This window comes from Heptranchias perlo, chromosome 4, assembly GCF_035084215.1.
Source record: "Heptranchias perlo isolate sHepPer1 chromosome 4, sHepPer1.hap1, whole genome shotgun sequence".
NCBI lineage: Eukaryota > Metazoa > Chordata > Chondrichthyes > Hexanchiformes > Hexanchidae > Heptranchias > Heptranchias perlo.
The window spans coordinates 57,786,628-57,812,068 of record NC_090328.1 but is presented as its reverse complement, the minus strand read 5'-3'; the positions used below and the strand labels follow the sequence as shown (position 1 = coordinate 57,812,068).

Here is a 25,441-nt window from a genome sequence, read left to right as displayed (position 1 = left end):
GTGAAATAGCAGTTTAGGTGGAGACTGGGAGTAGAGAAGGAACAGTTTAGTTTTTAAACTGTGATCCTGGCCTCTAGGCAGTTTGGAAGGCCATCAAATTTCAGTCTTTTATTGTATTGGTAACTTACTAGCGTGTCGTTTCTGTTTCTTTATACTAATATCATTTTCTGAAATGGTGGCAACGTTTTCCTTTGGATAGCTAACACTTTCTTATATCAAAATAGAAGATGTCTAGGGGTGTGTCAATATTTACAGGGGATCCCTCACAAAGAAATGTTTGAAAAACACTGAATTAAAGTTTACACTTGTTACCAGTTTTGAACTTGAAATGAAGCTTCTGTTGAAAATTGACGAGGGTGTGTGGTTGTGGTTCAAGCCCAATTGCAGGGATTTGAACACATAATGTAGACTGATGCTTCAGTGCAGTACTGAGGGCATGGTGCATTGTTTGAGGTACTGTCTTTCAGATATGACATTAATCCAAGGCCCCATCTGCCTCTTCACATGGACATAAAAGATCCCGTGGCATTATTCAAGGGGAGTCTCAGTGTCCTACCAACATTCATTACTCAACCAACACCACCAAAATGGATTAACTGGTCATTTGTCTCATTGCTGTTTGTGGAACCTTACTGTGAGCAAATTGGCTGCCGCTTTTGCCTATAAAACAGTGACTACGCTTCAAAAGTAATGAATTGGCTGTGAAGACCTTTGGGACATCCTGAGGATGTGAAAAGCACTTTATAAATGCAAATTCTTTCCTTTACTGTTTAATGGCTTGGATGATGGAGGGATGACAGAAAGCACTTTGCTACTATAAGGGAGTATATTGCACAAAAATTTACCAAGTTAGCATACCATGGGCATTTAAAACATATACCTAGGGACCAACCAACCATACAGAAAGGAGCTAATGAAGAATGGGATGTGAGACAGGATCTATCGCAGGGTGCATTATTTAAATTGGCTTGATGTAGGTATTCTGCTATGGTTGAGAAATGGGGGACTGTCTGTACTGTGGTAGCTTATCCATTTAGACAAAGTAAGTACATCATATTACCTGTTGAAAGAATAAGTCCACAGGGTTCTAATGGGTAGGTCTCTGGCCTCATGAGGTAGGCACCAGGGCACTTGTAACAATAACCCGTAGTAGGCAGAAAATCAAATTGTAGCCCTAATATTAGATAATCATAGAATGATGCAGCACAGAAGGAGTCTATTCAGCCCATTGTGTCTGCATGCTGTTTGAAAGAGCTATCCAATTAGTCCCATTTCCCTGCCCTTTCCCCATAGCCCTGCAAATATTTCCCCTTCAAGTATTTATCCATTTCCGTTTTGAAAGTTATTATTGAATCTGCTTCCTTCACTCTTCCAGGCAGTGCATTCCAGATCATCATAACTCCCTGTGTAAAAAAATAAATAAATTCTCCTCATCTCACCTTCTTTTGCCAATTACCATAAATCTGTATCGCCTGGTTACCGACCCTTCTGCTACTGAAAAGTTTCTCCTTATTTACTCTATCAAAACACTTCATGGTTTTGAATACCTCTATTAAATCTCTCCTTAATCATCAGTCGGAATTTGATTTGTGTAATCGGGTGCCAAAAGAATTTTTATATTGGTTGTTCCCACAAGATTTGAAAAGTGGAGCCAGTTTTTCCACAGGTTCCAGAAGGTTATTAAAACCTACAGTTTGCCTTGTTATGAACACTGGAGTGAGATGTATTTAACTGGGCAGTTAACAAGTATTCTCTGAAAAATATAATGTGAAAGAGCTGTGGATTGTTTCAAACCATGCAAGACAGATGTACACACTTAACCAGGAGCATTATCCTTTGTGGGCTATAATTTACCTGAATACTTAATTATCAGTAATTAATCTACCGTAACATTAATCATGGACGAGAAGAAAAAGATTTATATCTCTGTGCCTCTAGCTACATTTCTGCTTGTTTCCTACTCCAATTCTTTGTCCTCCTTTCTCTCTTTGTTTGTCTTCAACATTCTCCGTATGGCTCTTTTTCTTTGTCTTCTATTGCAGACTCCCTCTCCCTCTTTATGTAAGCCCCGCCTTCCCTCTGGTCTCTGTTCTGTAAATATCTCTCTCTTTCTCAACCACTCCCACAATTTCTGTCCTATACATGGAAGTTACAACATAGAAACAGGCCATTCGGCCCAACCAATCTGTCAGGGTTTACGCACCACACATACAATTAGTTCTAATCACATTTATCCACCCTGTTCCCATATCCCTTCAACCCCTTTTCCTTCATCCACCTATCTGATCAAATTTTGATGTTGACATAGTTTCTCCCTTAACCACTAACCTGGAACTGAATTCCACAGCCTCAACTGTCTGTGGAAATAGATCTGTGTGCTGTATTTGACTCCAGATCAGCTCCCAGACCATTCTGCAGTGCCGACCCACATTTAAATAGATAAAACCATGGAGCAGCTGAGGATGTGACCATTGGGAAAGTGTATTTTAAACAGAAACTACTCCCACCAGACTTTCCTTCCCCTTTAAGAGGTCAAATGTCAGCAATTCTATTTCAAGCTCCTTGCCTCTGCTTCATCTGATAACTTTAACCACTGTTCGTACCATGGATGAGCAAAATGACCTATGTTCACACAAAAATGGACAGAAACACAGAATATGCTCCCCCACACGACACTGAAATACCATAATCCAACTGATAAAAATGGAATTGGACTCAAGTCAAAGTAAATGAGTGGACCTAATTATAAACAGACGGAACACAGAACACCAATTTAAAATCTCAGAATTTCAAAAATACAGTGTGACTTAATTCAGTCACTATAAATCAATGGCTCTGCTTATATTCCTCAGCAAAAAGCTGCTAAAATGTGCATGAAAGTCGGTTAGTATGATTCCCCTGACTATTCTCTCCCCTCTACTCCAGTGCACACATAACACCACCAACCTAACATTTTTACACTAGTAGTCATTATATACTTGCATAGAAAACTGGAAATTTATATTATATCCTCCCTCCGGTTTCTCCCATAGCAAAGCAATTTTGTCAAAGATAGGGACTCCAGCAGCAGCCTCGTTCAGCTGTCGTTTCATTCCTCCAGCTCTGCGATGCTTTAATGATAACTTTCTCTCAACTTCACCTCAAGTGCTCACTGCTGATTTAAAATAAGACACAACCGAGCAAGATAGACAGATAGATGAAATTTAAAATCAGCAGCAGGAGTCGGGACTGGAGTGGGAATGGGGAGGAAGAATTGTCATTTAAATATCACCACGCTGGAGGACTGGAAGAACAGGAGGTACAAATGCACTGACTGGAATGAACAGAAAATGTATTTGTGGATGCCAATCAACGTGAAGATAAGAATTTTGATAGCTTTGCAATGTTGGCCCTCATCTTATTTATGGGTTTTTAGGGGGCTACTTTTTATACGAGTATATACAGAAAATATAGTTGTATTCACTGTGCACTTAAGCCTTTACGTTCACATTGCAACTCATTCCTTTGGAAGCACGACCAAAAAAACACCATATGTATAAAATTCAATTTATTCAGCAGGCAGTAGTGCTTTTCTACTATGCAAGTTAGACCTCCTCTATAAAGCATTTCCTCTACTTGTGTCCAGTAAACTGTTACGAAACCAATATTATAAACATTAACACATAATTTGTTTATGAAATACTCCAGACACACTAGCCACTTCCTCCCGAAAACAGTGTGGCCACAGTTATTCTGTTTTTGGCAAGCACTATTGAGCCTGTGTTAGTGACCTGTTTTGCTGGAGATCAGTCCTCATTTGAAGTATCTCAATGTGCTTGTACAAAGCGTCAGAAAGTGCCCTGATGTTTCTCTCTTCCTGTATCTGTTTCTTTCACTCTCATCATGGCCAAGGAATGGTTCCCAGTACATGTCCCAAGCTCTCAATCACCAAGCATGCAGTGCCTCACCTCAAGTTGTTTAAATTTCTGATCAATGGAAACAAAGCATCACACACAGACCAGCCAGTAATGCGATGGGGCGGGATGGGTGATAAGTAAGCCGGGGGTTGAACTAAGAGATGCAAGTACACAGAAAGAGGGGCAGTTGCATTGGTCTGCAGCAGCCAATTAGAGGCATGGGTTACATAGTCCTACAGACCACCCCAATCACTAGACGAGCCGTGGAGACATTCCCGCAGAGTAAACAATTTTAAAGGAGTCAATACTCAAGCCGACGAGAAAACTTACTCAACATTTTCAATATTGATAGAAACGTAGATAATTGGCATAATCATCTCGATGTTCTATCTTTGAAATACTACTGACTTTGAGATTCTAAGATTGTAATAACTTATTATTAGATGCATGTTGCTGTGGTTATCTACTTGGCATCTCTTAATTTAATGTATTTTCCTCTCCTCAGTCATATGACAGTGGACTTGCCCAGGGAGGTGGACTGGAATCTCATGGTAAGCATAATTTTTATAGTAGAAAAATTATTTATGTAAGTATGTTTATTTTCCTGTTGTGTTGCTAAACAACATTGATCTCATCCAGTAAACAGAATTTATACATATTGCCTCCTTCACTGTTTGATGTAATTGGAGTGGTTTAACAACAGTTGCATTAGTGTGCTATATTGGCATACCGCAGCCCTGTGCTACAGAACAACAAAATATAGCTCTTAAGTCCCCAATTCTCCACATGTAAGTTCTGTGGTTAGGGCTGTCTGGAAGTATGCATTAAGTAAAAATAAGTACAGGAAAGGAGGCAATATGTCGAAAGGAAATTGACCCCAGCTGCTCTGTCACCTCTCCCATTGTCCATTTACAGAGTAGGCATGGTCAGCATGAAGAATCATTGGCTGAGCTTTGCTTGGTCTTGTATCTGACAAGAAACATTGAATTTTGGAAAGGGTTGAGACTACAAAGACATTTCTCTGTGGATGTGCTTCTTGATGGATTGTCGTGGAACAACACTGATGACCTTTCAAAGCCTGGATCCCAATTTATAGTCCTATCACTTTAGCTTCATGGTGAAAACCAAAAAAGACCATATTTAACAGTCCATCTGGGTAATACCATGTTATAATTTACAATGGCTATATCACAGTGTTGTAGAAAGCAACATCTGAGGAATGACACTTGGCTTCTAAGAAAACCAAGAGTAAGATTTGCTGCAGTCGCAGATTAGTCATGTAAGTTGCCCTGCTAAAAGGGATGTGGCAAAGTGAGAAATGTCCTTAAAAATTAATGAACACTACCTTTTTTTTTTACTTCTTCCTGTTACATATGATCTGCTGGTAATGTCCTTTGAATGCACCAGTATTGGGCATAACCAGGCCTGCTGTATCAAATTTTGTGAAAACCCCAGTCGACAGTGGGACTTTAAGAATCATTTGTATGTAGTGCAATGCTTTGGTTAACTAATCATCTGTGCCATCAAATGAAAGGAAGTTTGCTCACCCCCATGATTTCCCTGAAATTTCTAATCCTGGCTGAGTAATGGGATAAGTTAGGAAAAAAGAGGGGTGTTGAGGGGAGGTTTGGGTGTTTCCTTGTAAAGGAAGGAAAGATTGATGACAGAACCTCTGAGTCATACTTGTGGTTTGAGAGCAGAACAGGTAAAGGTGTAGAAGAGCTTAGTGATGGCAGAATAAATGCAGCTGGACAGAAGTACAGAATAAGCAACTGCTTTCCATATTTTGTCGTACACAAGTGAAAAGTTGAATACTTGATCCAGCAGAAAGGTGGTCATTTTTTTTATTCGTTCATGGGATATGGGCATCGCTGGCAAGGCCAGCATTTATTGCCCATCCCTAATTGCCCTTGATTCTCTATGAGCCCTTTGGGCTTAGTGGGACTACATATTTTGTGTCAGAATAAAATTCCAAGATGACAGTTATTTCAGAAAATACTGCAAATGGAGAAATGTTATTTTGGTTCAGTGGATTTCCTAAGTCTTACTTCATACAAAATGCATTAAAAAAATTTATAACAAAAGTCATTTTACATAGGTTGTGTGATAATGCACAGGCGATCTTAAAGGCTGCAAAGCACATTCATACTTAAAGGACTAAATTTAAATTTAATCTGTCCTGACTGGTGAGAACATTTGCTTTGTCCTGTCAGCTGGACACATTTGCGACATGTAATTGAAGTAAAAGTAGGCACAATGTAAATTTATGCTAATTTTAACGTTTTTCCTTAGCAATTTCTAAACCAATTTTATGTGAACCAAATGAATTATTTTTTTAGATACCTTCTATGTCCAATGTACGAAATAAACCTTGGTTTCCATTCAGTATTTGTGTTCATACTGAATTAAACCAAAGATGCAGATGGTCAAATTGTTGTGACTTTATATCCTTAAAATTAAAATTAATTTTCTTCCTCATTCTGTCCTCTTCTCTCTCCACTCCCCCAAAAAATCTTGCAAAACTATGACAAATTTATAATTAGCTGTACTTCTTTTGATCTTAGTCATGTTTGTGAAATAAATTGTCAGGACTGTCTCCATTAGTTATTCTCTTGCATTTTTAAACAAGCAACACCTTGGCGTAATGCTGTGTGTCCTCATGTTGATTATTAACAGGTGGATCCACATTTTGCGCCATTGCCTCACTCTGTCTGATGGGGAAACTGAAAGAAGTATTCTCTGAGAAGGAACTAAATAGAATAAGGCGGTGGTGTATAATGAGACAGCAGAATGGCTTTCATGGACGACCCAATAAACCTGTAGACACATGCTACTCATTCTGGGTTGGTGCAACCCTAAAGGTAATTCAAAACCTGGAATTTTACTTGCGCTAAAATATTTTCTGTAATATCTTCTGGTTTTGTTTAGATTTTATTGATAGACTCCTTGTGTTTATGTTGGTCATACTGGTTGAGAATCCACCCTGGATCAGCTACCTGTGGTTGAATTTTAAGTTGGAACCTAGTTGTGCGTGAATTCTGCCCTGGTTCATGCTTGCAACTTCTTTCCAGCAGGGGGCAGATATTCTATCTGCAATCCCCTGCTCCCCCCCCAACCCCCCCTCCATGTCAAGGGGGCACGTCTGGGGATTTCCTGGGCCTCCCTAGGGAATTCTGCCCTTTCCGCCCTCCTTGGGCCTCAGCAAATCTCACCCCAGTTGAAAAGTGGCCTGTAAAAAGGCCCCATACCTTTGCTGGGGAAAGGTGAAATCAATCCTGGAGGAGTTCAGTTATCTTTCCCAGTGGCCAGTTTGCTCCTTTTGGAGCAGAAGAGATCAGTTCTCTTTATGGCATTGCACCGCCCCTCCTCTCTGCCACCAGAGCAGTTCAGGGTGGGTGACCGCTAATGTGCTCTTGCAGGTGCGGGCTGCCCACTCTGGCCATGTAGACAGCCCCGGCCCAGGATTTGGAATGGGGTATCTGGCCTGGGGCTGGGAGGTCTGCTCCACCGCTATTGTGCTGGCAGAGCAGATCCCCAGGAGTTTCAGGCCCTCTGCTGTTATTCATGAACTAGAAATGGGAGCATTTTTCACAGAAAAATCAACTCTTCTTTCCACCGCCTCCCCCGCCCCCCCCCCCCCCCCCCCCATCGTCCCATGTGAAAGGTGTTAGATTGTATTTCATTTGAAAAGTAGCCAAATGTAATGAGAAGGAAGTATATACAGATTTAGATTCTGAAGCAAAAGTACCCAGTTTCAACAATTTTTTTTGTACTGTATAAAGTTTTATTTTTGTGTACTTGTGGTTTTCATTTTCAGCAAAAATGGAGTGCTTGTTTCCTCCTATTTCATATTACTCTTTCCCCACTCAACCACATCTTAGAGCTACACATTTTGCTGGTATCAGGGCAGGCAGACAGGCCACCGGCCACTAGGCCTCTGCTAATGCTCCTCTATAATCATTGTTAGCTGACGTGCCCTACAACATAGTATTGATGTGACAGATCAGAAACTTGCTATGGGTGAAAATTGCAGTGTGTTTAAAAAGATACAAGAATCTAACAACAAAGTGTTAGTATATTTAAATTTAACCATGGAATTTTCTTTCTTACCCTAGTGTTTGAGGATGGAGGGAGAGATACTTGTAGAGTGTAAAACCTGGTGAAAGCTTTATTTGCGATTGTGATGTATTCACTGCAAATTTATGAAGTGATAATTATTTAATTTGAAAAAAATTTCAACTGTTGGAAATACAGGATAATGGTTGATGTAATTTAATCAGAGTCTGATGATGTGAACCAAGCTCAAAGCTAGAATGTTTCTTAGTACCAGTGGAATCCCAAGATTAAATTAAACTAAACATGTTTTTAATAGAGACGGGGGAAGAGGACATTTTACATATCTCAACCATGACAAATTCTAAATAAGAAGATAGGTTCACATCCTAACATTACTGTCATTATAATAATGTGCTGTTTTTATTTAAATATCCATTCGTAGTCCTGCTTTACTTAAAGCGAAAAGGAAGACTGGGGATTGACTTTTGTTCAAAACATCAGGAGAATTTTGGATGGTGTTTGGAATCGCTTGCGGGTGCATGGTCATATTACTTCATGGTGATGTGACTGAAGCAATCTAGCTAGGAGTACTAAATGCTTGATCTGAAACGTTGAGATCATGTGGATAAAAATGCAGGACCCAAAAGGAACTGATGCCCGCATTTGGGAATGCGAGTCTTTTCATTTACTGAGCCTCAGCATGTTCTGTAATCTGCTGTAAGGGTGGGGGAGGGAGTAGAGACAAATAATAGGAATCCCCTGGGAGCATAGAGCCCGTCTTAAATTATTTGTATTCTAACTCCATTCACTTGGAGTGTAGCTCGTTGTAAACAGTAGGGTGGGGCCACCATTGTCTGATCAAAGTGCCTTATCAGCTTGGTGGGACTCTTGCCTCTGTGTCAGAAGGATGGGGGTTCAAGTCCCACCTTAGGACATGAGCACATATTCTAGGCTGGCACTTCAGCGGTATAGTACTGACTGACTGCTGAATTGTCAGAGATGCTATCCTTCGATTGAGATATTAAACTAAAGAAAATAGTTGTAAAAAGCTGAGTTTTCCCTGAGTGTCTTCCCTCAGAAAACATTATAAATAGATTAATTAGTTATTCATTTCATTGCTGTGTGCAAAATGGCTGATGTATTCACCTACATAACACTGACTACACTTTAAAGGAAGTATGTGAAATACTTTAAATCTTTTGAGAGTAATGAAAAAAGTGCTATATAAATGAAATATACTTTTTCTTTCAAAGATGTAAGTTTCTTAGAGATCGAGTCTGTAAGTGGTAACTTTGAGATGTGATTCTATAACTTGCAATGTAACTGACAAACATATTAGAGCAATAACTCAGGTGTTTTTGACCCCACTGCAAAATGCTTGATAATAGTTCACATTTTCATCATCTTCTAAATACCTCCGAGTCTAACAAAATAGATAACAAAGCTTGCTCAATGGCTCAGAAATTGTGGACGGGATTAGCTGTAACATGCCCTGCTCCCTCTCTGGTCCATGCTGAGTTAAGTGATCTCAGCAGTAGGAGTGTCACCGTTATATAAAAAGAAATTGTCAATGCAACTTTTTAAATACTTTTGTTACAGCTTTTACAGATTTTCCAGTATACTAATTTTGAGAAAAACAGAAATTACATTTTGTCGACCCAGGATCGCATTGTTGGAGGATTTGCAAAGTGGCCAGATAGTCATCCAGGTAAAATGGAATTGGGTTTTTGTGATTTAGAAAACATGTAACTGTCAAATGAAGCAAAGGCTCCTAGTATCAGTTTGATTTAAAATATAATTTCCTAAACTGGTTACAGTATGACTACAATTAAGCAAATTCACTTTGTGACCCATAATTGCATGATTAGTCAATGAATATGTCTTCATGGATATGTATTCCTCAACTTTCTCTTTCTCCCTGTGTCCACCATTTCCTTGTATGTGTCAAATATTGCAATTGTTGCACAGCTGAGTTGCGCTTAGATCCTGAAAATCAGGTGGCCAAGGCTTGTTGCCTTTTACAGGATCTTTGTCAACTCCAAATGTTACTTCGCTTCGACCAAGCAAACAATTGGCCAGATTTAATTTTCTGTATCACATATATTTGATCCCTTCATATTACAAGAAATATGATTCTTTGGAACTGGGCAATAAAATAAAAATGGATAAGGCAGGAAATACAATACAGGTCTGTCAACATCTGAAAGAGAATTAAGGTTAACGTTTGGTGTGGGACCCTTCGGTGCAGCTCATTTTGATGAAATTTTAACTATCTCTTTATATATTGACTAACATGACTTGCTTTTATTTCAGATTTTCAACATTTGCAAATTTCTTTTTATCACTAATAAAGTGTTTAAATTATGTACCCCTTGCCATGTGTGTTATTTCACTTTAATATAGTTATGCAGTTTTCTTAATAGGCTTTATCCCTCCCTGTATTGTTATGGATCCCTCAGCTCTAGTGGCCAACAGCAATCTTTACAGCTTCAATATCACTCAGAAGTGAACAAATGGCATATAAACCGTTAGGTTGCAATATGTCACCAGGATGAACAATTTTGGGTCCCACACCAAGTACTCAGGTTTCGCACTTGGAAGTTTACACCTTCGTCTAAATACCTCCAAGCCTAATAAAATAGATAACAAAGCTCGCTCAATAGCTCAGCAACTGTGTGCAGTATTAGCTGTAAGATGCCCTGTTCCTTCTCTGGTCCATGCTGAGTTAAGTGATCTTAGCAGTAGGAGCGTCACAGTTGACTGCAGCGTCCCTGAGGTCTCCTGTTCAGCTTTGGGAAGGCCAGTTGGATTCGGTGCAGCCATCTTTTTATTTTGTCAGTGCCTTTAGGAGAGGAAGAGGGAAAATTAGGAGAAAATGGCCTTTCCAAGACAACTAAATGAGATTAGCTCAGTAATTATCAGATTAAAGAGGTCTTCATCCAGTTTTAAACCCTGTCTTCTATTTTTCTTCAAGCTTGCTCCTAATTCTGAACGTTGTCTGTCTGTTTCAGATGCTTTACATGCGTACTTTGGGATCTGTGGTCTTTCCTTAATTGGAGAGTCTGGTGTTTGCAAAGTACATCCTGCATTGAATATGAGCATAAGGGCTTTTCAACATCTTCAGCACCTGCACCAGACAGCGGAGACTCAGGGGTTGGAGCGGCACTCAGAATCTGTGCCTGACTATACATGACAAACATGGTAGCAAAAATATAAAACTGAAACTAGGTCAAATATTCTAGCCCAAGGAAAAAGCCATGTCATTAGGAAAAGGTCTTGCTTGAATGCTGGGATTCCATATTAAAAAGACAGCCGTACAGAATGTTCCTTTTAAAGAATTTTCATTGGTCAGTTAATAGACCAATTGCTGTTTGCTCTGAATTCTGATAATGCATTGAATGTGTGTTTTGAGTGGATGGAGGTTTGTCTACATTCTGTAGGAAATCATTTATACTAATTTTCTAAACAATTTTGAGCATTTAATAAATAAAAACACATCTGCCTGCTGCCTGACCATTTGTTTTCTCACAAAACACTGTCGAGATTTTGTGTTCTTTGTTTTAAACCACTGTTCTGAACATTTCAGGTTTTTAAAATATATTTGTTTTAAAGTTCTAAAGCTATGTTTATACAGAATTAAAATTAGTTTGATTGAATTTGTGGATTTACACTGAAGATCATCAGTAAATTTGCAGCTAGTGCATTGAAGGTGCACTTTGGTGCATCAATTTTTCATTATGATTTGAGGGGAATGAACCCAACATCGGATTCACCTAACATAGTTTAAATGCCAGGGTTTTCCTCAGATCTGCTCCCATTCTGCCACTAACTTCACCGAACCCCCATTTATGTGTGCAAACAAGGTTTTCGCCACATTTACGGCAAAGTTACGATGGCAGAGCGGGATCAGCTCTGAGGAAATTCCCGGCTTTTGTTTCTTTGTTAAAGACACTGGTCCTACATTGGGCGCAGTGGTTGGTTCAGTAGCAAAAGTGGATAATTTTGGCCACTTGATGCACAATAAAAGGAATGTGTTGTTTTGTTATTCAGAGGTTCTGCTTCAAATGTTTGTAATTACAGTGTTGAAATTTTAATTTAGGTGCAATTGTATATTTAGTATGAGCTGTTTGTGAACTGCAGAATTTTTTTTTGGTGGAGGGGAGCTGGAGGAGATTAACTGTGTAAATCTCATGCATTCCACATAAAAACTCCCATTTGTGCATCATTTAATCTTGAACATACGAAAATGACGGAAAGGAAAAGACCAACTGGTCCATCTACCCTGTCCCATATAGTTGTGATGCCGTATGCATGTTGAACAGTAAACAAAATCAGTGGCTGATCCAGATCTAATCTTGTGATCCAGGTATGTTAAATAAGGTACAGTTAATGGAGTGTCTAAATTTCAGTGATCATGATATCATTCGAACTGAAGTTCTCATGAAGGTATGAAAAAAAGGACAATGGCACAAAAATATTGGTCTTATGAGTTTTAAAAAGGTGAAATGGGACACATTTGGGAAATCTACAATAGAAATATTGATGAAAGGAAATGATAAGGCTGCAATAAAAATTAATTCTGTTCAAATTAATCTACAACACAGGCAATGTGATTAAGTAGAGATAAACATAAGGCTTTGAAATTGTGCAAGGAATCTAATAAGCAGGAGGATGGGTATGTTTTAAAAAAGGAAAAGCAGCCCAAGAGGATCATGGGATGTAAAATTAATGAAAGTATCTGGGTATCTAAAGTGGTTTTTCAAACATATATAGTGAACAAATGTGCAAGAAATGTAGGATCCACTTACAAGCGAAAGTGATAAACTGCATGCCGTGGCCAAGAAATGGTTGTTCAGTAGTTTAGTTGCATCTGTCTTTGCCCAGAAAGAGGACAGAAAGTTTGTTAAGTCAGCTACTAGAATTCCAAGAACAGCATAGGAGAAGCTAAACATTATGAAAGTAACAAATAATATGGAGGCAAGAATTACTCTGTGCATTATTTGCAGTTTGTTTATAAAGAATGTGTTTGTAATTTTATTACAAATAGTAGTTGGAGGAAATTATCCTATAAATAGGTTTGATGCACCAAAAGTACCTGGCCCAAACAGTTTACAACCATGTGTCTTAAAAGTGATGGGGACAAAATTTAGTGACGCTTTAACTGATGTTTGCTAAAATGAGGAGAGAATTCTGAGGATTGGATAATGGCTGATATAATCCTTTTATTCTAAAAGGATCAAGAGACATAGCTGGAAATTAATTTAACATCTGCTGTGAGGAAAGAGGCTAGAGTAAGGAGCAGAGAGTTCTAGGAGTGCCATAGGGCTGGAGAAGATTGCAGTGATAGGGTGATACAAGGCCATGGAGAGATTTAAAGGCAAAGAAGGATTTTAAACTCGAGGCATTGGGAATAGGGAGGCAGTGTGGATCACTGAGGACTGGGGTGATGGGCAAGTGGAACTTAGTATGAGACAGGGTATGTACAGCAGAGTTTTCGACATGAAGTTTATGGAGGAAGGGGATGACATAAGGGTTTCAGTTGCAGATGGACTGTGGTAAGTGTGGAAGCAAGAAATATTGCGCAATTGGAAGTAAGCTAACTTTGTGACAGGATATTGGGGGTGAAGCTAAGTTCTGGGTTGAGCAGGAGCAGTTTGCAAACAGTCTAGTTCAGTGTGACCAAGTGGATGGAATCGTTGATAAGGAGGCAGAATTTGCGGCGGGCGCTGAAGACGAGTCAATCAAGGGGTCAAGAGAGGTAAAGAGATAGTGGTGTTAAACGTGTAGAAGCTCACAGTGCTTTAACTCTAGTTTAAACACTGAGGGAAAGAATTTCTGCAGGATTCTCCCGTTCGCGTTGTAACTTTGGCAGAACGCCTGGAGAAATATCCATTTTAAGCCATCTACATAGCTTCTCCAGGGGTTCTGCTGATCTGCCACTGAAGTTGTGGGAGATTAGGAGCACTCCAGTGGAAGCATAAACCTTACAATTACTTCCATTAGAACTATTTCTACTTCTACAGGAAGAATTCTGGTGGCTCTTGGTTCTAATCTATCCCTTTGTTTCTGCCTTCCGGTTCCTTCTCTGACTGCTCGAGTGCCTGGCTGCTGACTGTTTGTTTAACCAGTGCTTTAATGATTGCTTAGTTGCTCCGAGGAGGGGGCAAGGCCATGACTAAAAACCATTTCTTTGGTTACTTCTACTGAAGTTGTGAGCTATGCTAATGAAGGCCATGTGTTTTATTTAAATGAGGCAGTTGCCCTGCTTGAGCAATGTTCCAGCTTCATAGCATCCGTTTGAAATGCGTGTGGTAGAGGCGCTCACCATATTTTAAAAAATGGAATGCCCTGCCTGCCCCCCCCCCCCCCCCCCATAACTGGCACGCCTCCCCAATGCCAGTAAAGTGCCCAGTGCACAACCAGAAGCCCTTTGCTGACTGTTGATGCCCCACATGCAACCCAAGTGTGTCTTGAGAAACCCATTTGGAGGCAGTAAATTATGTAAATAGTTAAATACAAACAGAAAATGCTGGAAATGTCAAACATTAGCTCTGTTTCTTTCTCCACAGATGCTGCCTCACTTGCTGAGCTTTTCCAGCATTTTCTATTTTTATTTCAGATTTCCAACATCTGCAGTATTTTGCTTTTGATTTAGTATGTAAATGGCTGACCTGGCTTTATCTGGTGAGAGCCTATTTGTGTGCAAGCACTCACAGCGCTGATGCCAGTAGCGCAGTACTCAAGCCACATTGAGTTTCTCTGCCTGTTAACTCAAAAATAACTTAGTCATCACCACTCCAATTGCCCACCATCCTCTTTTCTAAGGAATTAGTATTCTGAGCATTAGCATTCTGAGAATTAGTTAACTTCATCTGTTTTTATACTTACCGCCATTTCCTTGACAATTGAACTTTGTGTCGATAGAACCATTTTTGTTGGGAAAGTTCAGGCCCAGAATAGACTGGTTCATCTGGCCAATGCCTTTCAATCGCCCACTCCCCAAAATATCCAATAATCCCTTAAATTTTTCAACAGTATTTTGCCTACCTGGGCAGTCTTTCACACATTTACTGCCCTCTGCAATAAAGTAATTAAATCTAAATTATGTGCCTTCCCCATTCTGTGTTTGATTCCACATCTCCTGGTTCAAGAGTTTGGTAATCTCAAATGTGTTATCGTGGTTCAGTTTATCTACTCTCATGAGGATCTTGAATAATATCTTAAGCTTTCATTCTAGAGTAACAATGCCAGGCTCTTCAACCTCTCACCTCCTGAGCCAGAAGATTATGGGTTCAAGCCCCACTCCAGGACTTGAGTGTACAATTCAGGCTGACAGTTCAGATCAGTACTAAGGGATTGCCGCATTATCAGAGGTGACATCTTTTGGATGAGAATTAAACCAAGGCTCTGCCTGTGTACAGGTTGATGTAAAAGTGCCATGGGATCTTTTGCAAAGAACATTAGGGAGGTCTCCCAATGTCCTGGGCAGCATTTATCCTTCAGCCTGCACCACCAAACTGGATTATTGGTTATTCATTTCATTGCTGTTTTGTGTTACTTGGTTGTGTACAATCTGACTTTCAGCTTTGTTCACATAACAAGAGTGACAACACTTTGAAAGTAATTTATTGGCTTTGAAGTACTTTGAAACTCCCTGAAGACATGAAAAGCACTATATAAATGCAATTTCTTCTTTTCATGGCTCAAAAGTAGTTTGCAAGGTAAGAAGGCAGGCTTCTGAGATGGAGTGAAAATTGGCTAACTGAGAGAAAGCAAACAGTTGATGTGAGTAAGCAAGGTCAGTTTGTTCTTTTCTGTACTGCCTTCAATGTCTGGATATCATTGCTGTAGTATGACAACCAGAATTATACATAATACTCTGTCCATACCAGTGCTTATACAGACTCATGATTGTCTCTTGGGATCTGGTTAGCTTTCTTTACTGCTGCAACACGCTGTGTTTGTATAATATTGCTCTTGTGTATTGTATCCTGTAGCCTCAAGCCATTTAGTTTATCTTCCCACTGTTTAGTTCTCTTATCCCTCTCATTGCCTTTCATTTATCCACTTTGAATGCTGCTTCATTCATCAGCCCACCTTGCTGACCTATCCTGGTTTTGGTTTGCCTGTTCCCTATTGTTTGATCTCTTGCCCCCTCCAAATTTGGTGTCCTCTGCAAATTATCCCCAGCACCAGACATCGTTTCTGCCGCAGTTGTGGCAAAGTTACAGCAGCAGAGTGGGAGCGGCTCTGAGGAAATTCTGGACTGTCGGCAGGTACAACTCATATTTTCCAGTGATGTAAAAATTATGTAACTCACTGTGTGGAACGTCTAAGTCCAGATGTAATTTCTGGCTCATTACTAAATCTAATAAATTGGCATCCCTGGTACTCTCCATAACATGTTGAATAAGGACACCATCATTAACAACATCAATAAATAACTCATCCTTACCTCCTTTGACTTCTATATTGGACCACTTCGGTGCGAGGATATTTCAAATCCCATGTAACAATGTTCCAGGTCTCCCAACGTCTTGGCTTATGGCGAAAAAAGGGAAGGGAAGCATGTAATTCACATGCTGATTTTGAGGATATTAACTCTTGAAGGACTGTCACTTGTTTTTCACCTATTCAGATAAATTTCCATTTGTATGTGAAGGCTAAACAAACAAATGAAAGTGGAACATAATCCATAGTCTGCTCTAAGAACAGAAAATGCTGGAAATACTCAGCAAGTCAGGCAGCGTCTGTGGAGAAAGAAACTGAGTTAACATTTCAGGTCAATGACTCTTTGTCAAAGCCACATCTCTTTCGTCACTACCATAATCTGGTTCATAGTTGGATTAGAGTCCGTAACAATCACCTGCATTCAAATATCTTTCATTTTCAACATGGATAAACATACCAAGATTTCAAATGAGGATTCAATGCTTATTTTTTAAGATTGAGCAATTTTCCATAATTCCTGACAACACTGAACACTCGAAATTTTCTACACAGAAATCAAGTTAACTCCCCCAGCATGCCAGGGAATGCACATTGAATTTAAAGACAAACCCTATGTGTCGGTGTAGCTGCTAACTACTACGGCATTGGGAGTGATTCTCCTGGTCCTTGCCTGTCCAGGCTTCAGTGTGCCCAAATTTGGTGGACTGGATCACTTCCATGGCCCAGTTGCACCCCAGAATAGCCCTGTGCCCATGTAGGGCCCTGTGCCTGGAAGTTAGCTGCTGCTGCTGCATGCACAAGAAATATGCAGCAGAGGCAATGGCTGCCATGGTTAGGGCTGCTGCTTGTCCCTCTGTAATTGGAGAAGAGCTGGGAGCTGGATCTTAAAGCCTGCTTCTTCTGGCTGCCCCTCCAAATGGGTACCATACTGCCATGTGTCAGGAGAGATGAAAATGCCACTTGCCACCTCATTTACATGGAGATGTGGTGCCTGCACCTATTGCAGGCACAGATACTCTGTCCCTTGTGGAAGGAAGCCCCAGAAATCTTGGGCCTATGTAAAGGGACAGAGACCAGTGATGGCAGCTCTCTGCCCCTAATCCCTGTCATGAGCACTTGAAAAATAAGTATTCCCTGGACACTAATGACAGGAAGATCGGCCCCAATCATATCGTTCGCTAAAGAAGTTATGGCTGAGCATAGAACCTCAGTCAAGTGGGAAATCTTCTGCAAGAGGCCTTTGAAATGGCCAGACCCTCCATGATAGTTTGCAGCTTGGTCAAATAGCCATGCTGCACTTTACGATACGCATTGTAAGCTCCTCCATAGACACCCCCAAACTATAGGCTGCCTGGCACACTCAAATTAAGTGTTTGAAATGTTGATGCTGCACGACAAAACTGTTTGTTGGCAGGCCCTGTGAGCTCCAAATCCCTGAGCTTGGTGCCTGTTGGAACCCTCAAGTTGGCCTTCCAGCCAGCAGGTTGGAATTCCTCCAATTGGACCTGTATATGCTCCTTTCTCATGCTCTGTGTTTCACTAAGTACTCCCTCTTGCAACTCAGTAACTGACTCCTCATCCTTCCCTCCAAAAGTGGATATCTGTGCTGATGTTTGCTACTGCAGGAGTGTGTGGCCCAGGTTGCTATGAACTACTAGGTTGAGGCTCCTTTTGGGTATCTAGAAGAGCAGAAGAATATATTTTAGAATGGCAGCAGTAAACCCCCTGCCCCTCACCCTTAAACCAGGTTTATAGGGTAAGATATTGTAGTGTTATGCTGCAGTGTATCCCTATATGTGTGTGGGGGTGGGGGGGGGGTGGTTTCTATTCGTTCATGGGATGTGGGCATCGCTGGCGAGGCCGGCATTTATTGCCCAGCCCTAATTGCCCTTGAGAAGGTGGTGGTGAGCCGCCTTTTTGAACCGCTGTAGTCCGTACGGTGAAGGTTCTCCCACAGTGCTGTTAGGAAGGGAGTTCCAGGATTTTGACCCAGCGACGATGAAGGAACGGCGATATATTTCCAAGTTGGGATGGTGTGTGACTTGGAGGGGAACGTGCAGTTGGTGTTGTTCCCATGTTCCTGCTGCTCTTGTCCTTCTAGGTGGTAGAGGTCGTGGGTTTGGGAGATGCTGTCAAAGAAGCCTTGGCTAGTTGCTGCAGTGCATCCTGTGGATGGTACACACTGCAGCCACTGTGCGCTGGTGGTGAAGGAAGTGAATGTTTAGGGTGGTGGGTGGGGTGCCAATCAAGCGGGCTGCTTTGTCCTGTATGGTATCGAGCTTCTTGAGTGTTGTTGGAGCTGCACTCATCCAGGCAAGTGGAGAGTATTCACATGTGAGGGTGTGAATGAGTAACTGAATAAGGAGATTAAGATTGAAAATCTAAGTATGAGCTTGAGAGAGGCCAGCAGCCTGCCCTTTCCTCAATGCATCAATTGCCCACCTGCCCAAAATCTCCAGAGCTCTCTCTTTGTAAGGAGTCAGTAGTTGCATCTAGGATAACCCCCTTCCTCTCTGCATTTGCTGGTGCCGTGTGTGGTCTTCTATTGCAAACATAGAGAAAGAACATATGTTAGAATGAGGCATGAGAGATGTGCATGACAGAAGTGCCCAGGTCTGTAGCTACTTCCTGTAAGTGTGTGAATGTGCGACATGCGGGTACCTTTTGTGGGCAGTGTGTTTCATGTTTGCGTGCCGTGTTTCACAGGCATTATAATAGTAGCAATGCCATGATGGTAAAATGGCCATGCTGTTCATTTGGAAAGTAAATGAACAGTTGCTAGAGAGATGTGCATTGTCCCTCTATGGTGCTGCATCAAGCTTACAGTGAAGTGCTATTAAAATACCTTGTATGGCAACATTGTTAAATTATGCAGCGTGAGTAAACTTGTCTATAATGGGTGGCTGATCCACTCCACCAGATTACTGCTCACACGGTGAAGACGAGAATTTACCCCTCTGATTTTGGCATCGCCTTGCATTCCTGCAGTGCAGAGTAACTGAATGACTCTGCCAGTGTTTTGTGATGGTAATAAGCTGATCTATGATATTTTCAATGATGTAGGACATTATAGCAGGTATGTAGAAATCCTTACTTCCGGTCAGGGTTGAATAATGAAAATTATGATATTAAATAGGCACATATCAGTTACTGCTCGATTTCTTTCAGGCATCAGGGAGAACTTTCACAGAATATCATCAACTTGAAAGTGTTACTTGCGTTTGTGCATTTCCGTCGTAATTGTTGGTAAATGAGTTAGGAACATAAGAAATAGGAACAGGAGTAGGCCATATGGTCCCTCGAGCCTTCTCCGCCATTCATTCAGATCATGGCTGATCTTCGATCTCAACTCCACTTTCCTGCCCGATCCCCATATCCCTTGATTGCCCTAGAGCCCAATCATCTATCCATCTCAGCCTTGAATATATTCAATGACTCAGCATCCATAGCCCTGTAGGGTAGAGAATTCCAAAGATTCACAACCCTCTGTGTGAAGAAATTCCTCCACATCTCAGTCTTGAATGGCCGACCCCCTATCCTGCAACTATGTCCCCTAGTTCTAGACTCTCAAGCCAGGGGAAACAATCTCTCAGCATCTACCCTGTTAAGCTCCCTCATAATCTTATATGTTTCAATGAGATCACCTCTTATTCTTCTAAATTCCAGAGAGTTAGGGTTAGGTAATTCAAACTTTCAGTGGCCTGTTGGAAAACATCTGCTTGATCTGCTAAAAAGCCTTTTCTTGTTCCCTGTTTATGGTCTTGGACTGTGAGTTTATTCCTCAGCCGATTACCAGTGTGTAAAGAATCAGAATACTGAAAGGGTTTTCACTTACTGAATGGTATAGCCAGGGTGCAAAATGATGTGAAGTAGAAATCACAGTAGAATGAGATTTAAATGAAATGCAATTCACATGAGCATTTGTTACGATTTATTTAAATATATATAATCTAAAAGAAAACCATTGTCGCTCTTTCTGTTAAATTGGATGACATTAGCAGTCTATACATACTCAGGCCAAGAGAAGATCAGTGCCTGTATTCAGAGAAATTTCACAGAAATACAGTAGACAATTATACCAGTGCAGTAAGTGCCCTGTACGGACTACACAGCCACCACTATTCTGTGAACTGCACCTCTATCTGCAGACAAACGTATCATTGATATTTGAAAAAGATGGATTGTTATTTTCCACAAGCAGTAAAAGAAGGTGAAAGAGCAAAGATTTCTCACGTGGAAAAGAACGGTTATGGGACTTATCCGGGTTAGTAGTGCACTGGCAATTAATATCCAGGCTTTTTTTTAACTGCATTTTTTAAAATCAATTTTTCTTCTGAAGACATTGACTCCTGCTGCGCTACGGCTCCACAGGTGCCACACTCCCTCTGAGACCTTACTCAAGTAACAATTATTCATTATTCATGTGTGAGTCTAGACAACGAAGGCTATTCGACCAGAGGCAGAGGAGGGCATCAGCTCCAAGTCTGATTATGTCCTCACCTAACATCCACATGTGCACATTTGCACAGGTGTTGCTGAATAGCAATCAGGTGTGAGAACCTTTGCCAGTTTTCCTCTCCCCAACTGTGAGTGCTGAAGCTAGAGGTAGTCTTCCTGCGACTGCACCAGCTAAGATCAGATATGTCAACACAGACCCCAAATCAAACCTGTGACTTCTAGTCTGCATGGCTGTTACTATCTGAGCCAGCTGAGCTATCGGCAAAGCCTACATTCAAACTCCTGGCTCCAATATAAATTAGTTGTAATTTCCCTATCTGCAGGGTAACGATTTTATCCACTTGATGTATTTGTTTTGAAATAAATGTGCATTGTTTGTAAAATTTAGATTCACAAGATCTAGAAAATATTTGCATTCCAGTTGTCTTAACTAACTTAGTAAAGTGGGATGTTTGAAATGTATGTTGGATTCTATAACCAGTGTTAATTGGTATAATGAGATTAGTAACACCCTTAGTCCTGCAGTTATGGGGAGACATATCAGCCAGTACATTGACAGGGTTTTCCCTTGAGATGGGCTGTCCAGCTATTGTGCGGTGCAGCTGCTGTGTCAGTATTCAGGTTCTTTATGACAGCCGTGCTGCACTTGTGGCCTATTACTTGACATCTATGCAACAGCACCAGCTTCCTATGTATACAGCAGCTAATGACAAACTTGAAAAGAGATTTTAACTCTTGGTGTTTACTTTGGAGTCAGGGATTCAAAGTTCACAACAGCTGTACTATCTGGAAAAGAGATGATCCTGAATTAGGGAAGATTTTCCTTTTATTGCACTTGGATAAAAATTGGGTGGGCTCCATTATGCATGTGCAATCCTTGATTTTCTTGTAAGTGTGCACCCAGGCAATCTTTTATGACAAAGCATAATATGAAAAAGATCAGACCCACTGTGTTGAGAAGATCTCCTTTATTTGAGGAATTTCAAAATGGACAACTCACCTCAAGAGAAAGGAAGATCACATCATTGCTAGAATATTAAAGGACTTTACTTTCTCCATGCCATTTAATGCCTTGTCTACTTCTATAAGAGCCCTTCTGCATTATCTTCTTTCAAGGCTAAAGAGCCCATTTTCTCTGGTCTTTTCTCATTATTCAATCCTTTGATGCCAGGGATCAACCTCGTGGCTCTTCTCCATACTCCCTAAAGGTCTTAAATGGTTTCTTTTTGTCTTAGTCACCAAAACTGAACACAGACTCGAGGGCACTGTAATGTTTTAGTGTGACATCTTCCAACTTATACTCAACAGACCTAGTAATATAATTTAGCTTTCCGTTTGCTTTGTTTATTGCTACTCTACAGTGCTTTGATGGGGGCAAAGTATAGCGCATGTTTTGTAGGCGCTATGTGGATATGTAAGCCCTGAAAAAGGCGCCCGAGATGCACGTGCACTTCCGACGCCATCTTGGTAAAGGGGTTTGCGTGTACGCACCAAACGACTGCTAGAAGCATGTAGAGTAGGGAGATTGGGATGCGAATCGGTGTGCAATGCTGATTTGAAGAAGCTGGCGACATTTTGGAACTCCATGCTCCAGTCAACGCACTATCTTAATCTCGCACAGCTGAACAGGACTTAAACAGCATGAAAGACCCCCCACCAGCGCTATTTAAAGGGATCATGCAGGAGTCACAGGTTAGTTGCTGGATTATTTATTCTGGCTGCTGGTACAATTTGCATGTTTGTGGCAGTTTCCTATACTTGGCTAAAGTTGCAATATTCTATAGATAGTGGTCTGGCTGGTCTTGCAGTACTGTTAATGACATTTAAAATGTGGTGAAAAAAGTTGCTTCCAGGCATGGGTGGCCTGCTAGGGCTTCCTCTGGAAATTGAACATGACTGGGAGAATGAAGAGAGACCATGCAGAGCAGGACAAGCTGCTAGAAGAGGAGGAGGAGGAGGAGGGGGAGCAGGGCATTCAGCAGGAGGCCATATCCAAGGAGGGTCTTCAGGGAACAATTCTCTTACCTCAACTTGAGCGACAACCAATGCATCCATTTGTCAACTGATGTAGCCTCAAAGCAGGGCAAGGACAGCCTGTGGCTGTTAAGGTAACTGTAATGCACTGCTGGATAAGGGAGGTCACTGAGGCTCTGTACGCACTCACAAACAGATTCATCTCATTCCCTCTTTCCAGAGACAAGCAGCATGAGTGAGCATAAGGGTTTGCTCTCATTGCAGGCTTCCTTATGGTGCAGGGTGACATTGGCTGCATGTATATTGCCATGCATGCTCCATACCTGAACTCATGAACAGAAAAGAATTCCACTCCCTCAATGTGCAGCTGGTGTGCAGTGCATCATGCAGGTCAGTGCCCCCTATCCTGGCAGCAGTCATGATTCCTTCATCCTGCTGCAGTCCTCTGTGCCACCTATATTTCAACCAGCACGGCAAGTCAAAGGCAGGTTACTGGGTGACAAGGGTTATCCCCTCAAGAAATGGCTCATGACTCTGGTCCAGAATGCACACACACGTTCATAGGCTCCAAACTCTGCACAAAGCCCTGTGCCAAGTTGGAGTTGGACTCCTCCATGCTCCTTGACATTGTGTGCAGGCTTTCTGGCACACTTTCCAGTGCACCATAGGCGTCTTCAAGCAACGCTTCCACTGCCTGGACCACTCTGGAGGATCTGCAGTACTCAGCTGAGCGGTTATCAAGATTTGTCGTTGTATGCTGCATGCTGCATAACCTGACCATTATGAGGGAACAGCCCTTGCCACTGCCTATCAGGAGAGAACCTGGGCCGGAGGAGGAAGAAATGGAGGAGGAAGAGGAGGAAGTGCAGCAGGAAGTGGAGGAAGAGGCAGGGAAGCTACAAGTAGCCAGAGCTATGCGTGATCAGATTATTAATGAGTTTTACCAGTAACCTCAACAACACCTCCCCATTCACCAACAGTCCCAAACTCCTTGCCTTTATTCTCTCACATGACCATCAAATCGTCTTCCTTATGATTACACATTGCTTCCTCCCTCAGCTCATCGCAGAAATAAAAACCATCACCAAATGCAAACTCAAATCCACATTTATAAATTAACGCACAATATTATGCAAACAAAATGAGACTATTCACCCTTATGCATTCCCGTAGTGCCTGTCGATCCTGTGACTTTCCCTTTCCTAGTGCTCCTACGAGGTGTATCCCCAGTGGCTGGAGCATAGGTGGTGGAAGGCTGCTGACCTTCAGTTGAGGAGAGTGCAGATGGCCTTGGAGGACGACGTTGAGCAGCTTTGGCCGACAGGGCCTGGCTTCAGACTGCACCATCTCGACATGGACAGTAGCAGTCTGGCCTGGCTGGCTGACAGGCAACAACAAGAGCACTGGCGGAGTGTCAGGGGTGGGAGCAGGAATGGTGTCATCCTGAGAGAGGACAGCAGGTTTGTCTTCCATGGCACCACTGCCACTCTCCCGGGGCGGCACCTCAGCAATACTGGTGACCTGCTGGAGAACAGATTGCTGGACTGCTGTGATGTTCTGGAAGCCCATTTCAACAGTGGTACCCAGAGATACAATAGCAGCAATCTGAGCTTCCAAGGCAGCAGTCTGAGCTCCATATGCAGCAGTCAGACCTTTGATGGCAGGTGTTTGCGCTGCAATGGAAGCTGTGACATTGGTCATCAGATGCTGTAGCATGGTGGGTTCCATAGGTGTGCTGATGGAATGACCACCCGTTACATGTAGGAAAGCATAGGCTCCAAGCTCTGCGCAAAGCCCTGTGCCAAGTTGGAGTTGGACTCCTCCATGCTCCTTGACCATTGTGTGCAGGCTTTCTGGCACGCGTTCCTTTGCACCAAGCATTTGGTTGTGTATGCTCATCAGCCTTCTTCTGTATAGCATAGCCCATCAAAGTCATCATCTGACTCCTCAGCAGCAGAATTAGTGTGCGCCCTCGCCCTCCAGCGAGCTGGCACCTGCGGTATCTGTTCTCCCCGCTCTGGTTACTGTGCACTTGTGCCCGGTGTCTCACCATGTGCAGATCCCTCCTCTATCCTAGCCTCTAAACTATACGCAGTGTCAGTATCTGAGCTGGTGGCTGCGAGTGTCAGATCAAGTGACGGTGTGTCTTCATCATCACCGTCATCTTCCTCTGCCTCCTCTGGGCAGGTTCCAATTCTTGGGTGTCTGAAATGACAAAGGGACACAAGTTGAGTTGTGAGGGGAGAGGAGAAAGTAAGATGTGCGTGCTGACACCATCTGCAGTACGTGAGTCAGAAAAGATTGTGGGCTGAGGGAGAGGTTGGAAGCGAGAAGAAAGATTCGGTGTGCAGAGACCCTCATCACCGATACCTCCAGCACCACCAGTGGCCACGGCCTCAGCGATGGCCCTTCCAATGATGGCCAGCACCGTCTCCTCCATGGGAGTTAGGACATGTAGGCACTGCCTGTCCTCCTCTAGGTTTTCCTGCCTCCTTTGTGCACCACCTTCTCCTGCAAGAAAGAGGGAAGTGTGTCAGTGAGTGTCCTGAAAGATGTTTGGGTGATGTGGCTGTCATGGTTGAATAGCTACCAGTATGTGTGACCTG

General features: G+C 41.9%; 1 protein-coding gene across 1 annotated transcript in view; it reads left to right on the top strand.

Annotated features, from left to right (window-relative positions):
• pggt1b (protein geranylgeranyltransferase type I, beta subunit) overlaps window positions 1–11,997 on the top strand; it is a 72,983-nt gene extending 60,986 nt beyond the window's left edge. Inside the window, exons 6-9 of the mRNA XM_067982973.1 lie at window positions 4,402–4,447; window positions 6,573–6,757; window positions 9,552–9,660; window positions 10,964–11,997. Coding sequence (XP_067839074.1) covers window positions 4,402–4,447; window positions 6,573–6,757; window positions 9,552–9,660; window positions 10,964–11,145 — 522 coding nt within the window. The 3' untranslated portion in view covers window positions 11,146–11,997. The remainder of the gene's footprint in view (window positions 1–4,401; window positions 4,448–6,572; window positions 6,758–9,551; window positions 9,661–10,963) is intronic.
• Window positions 11,998–25,441: the final 13,444 nt, after the last annotated feature.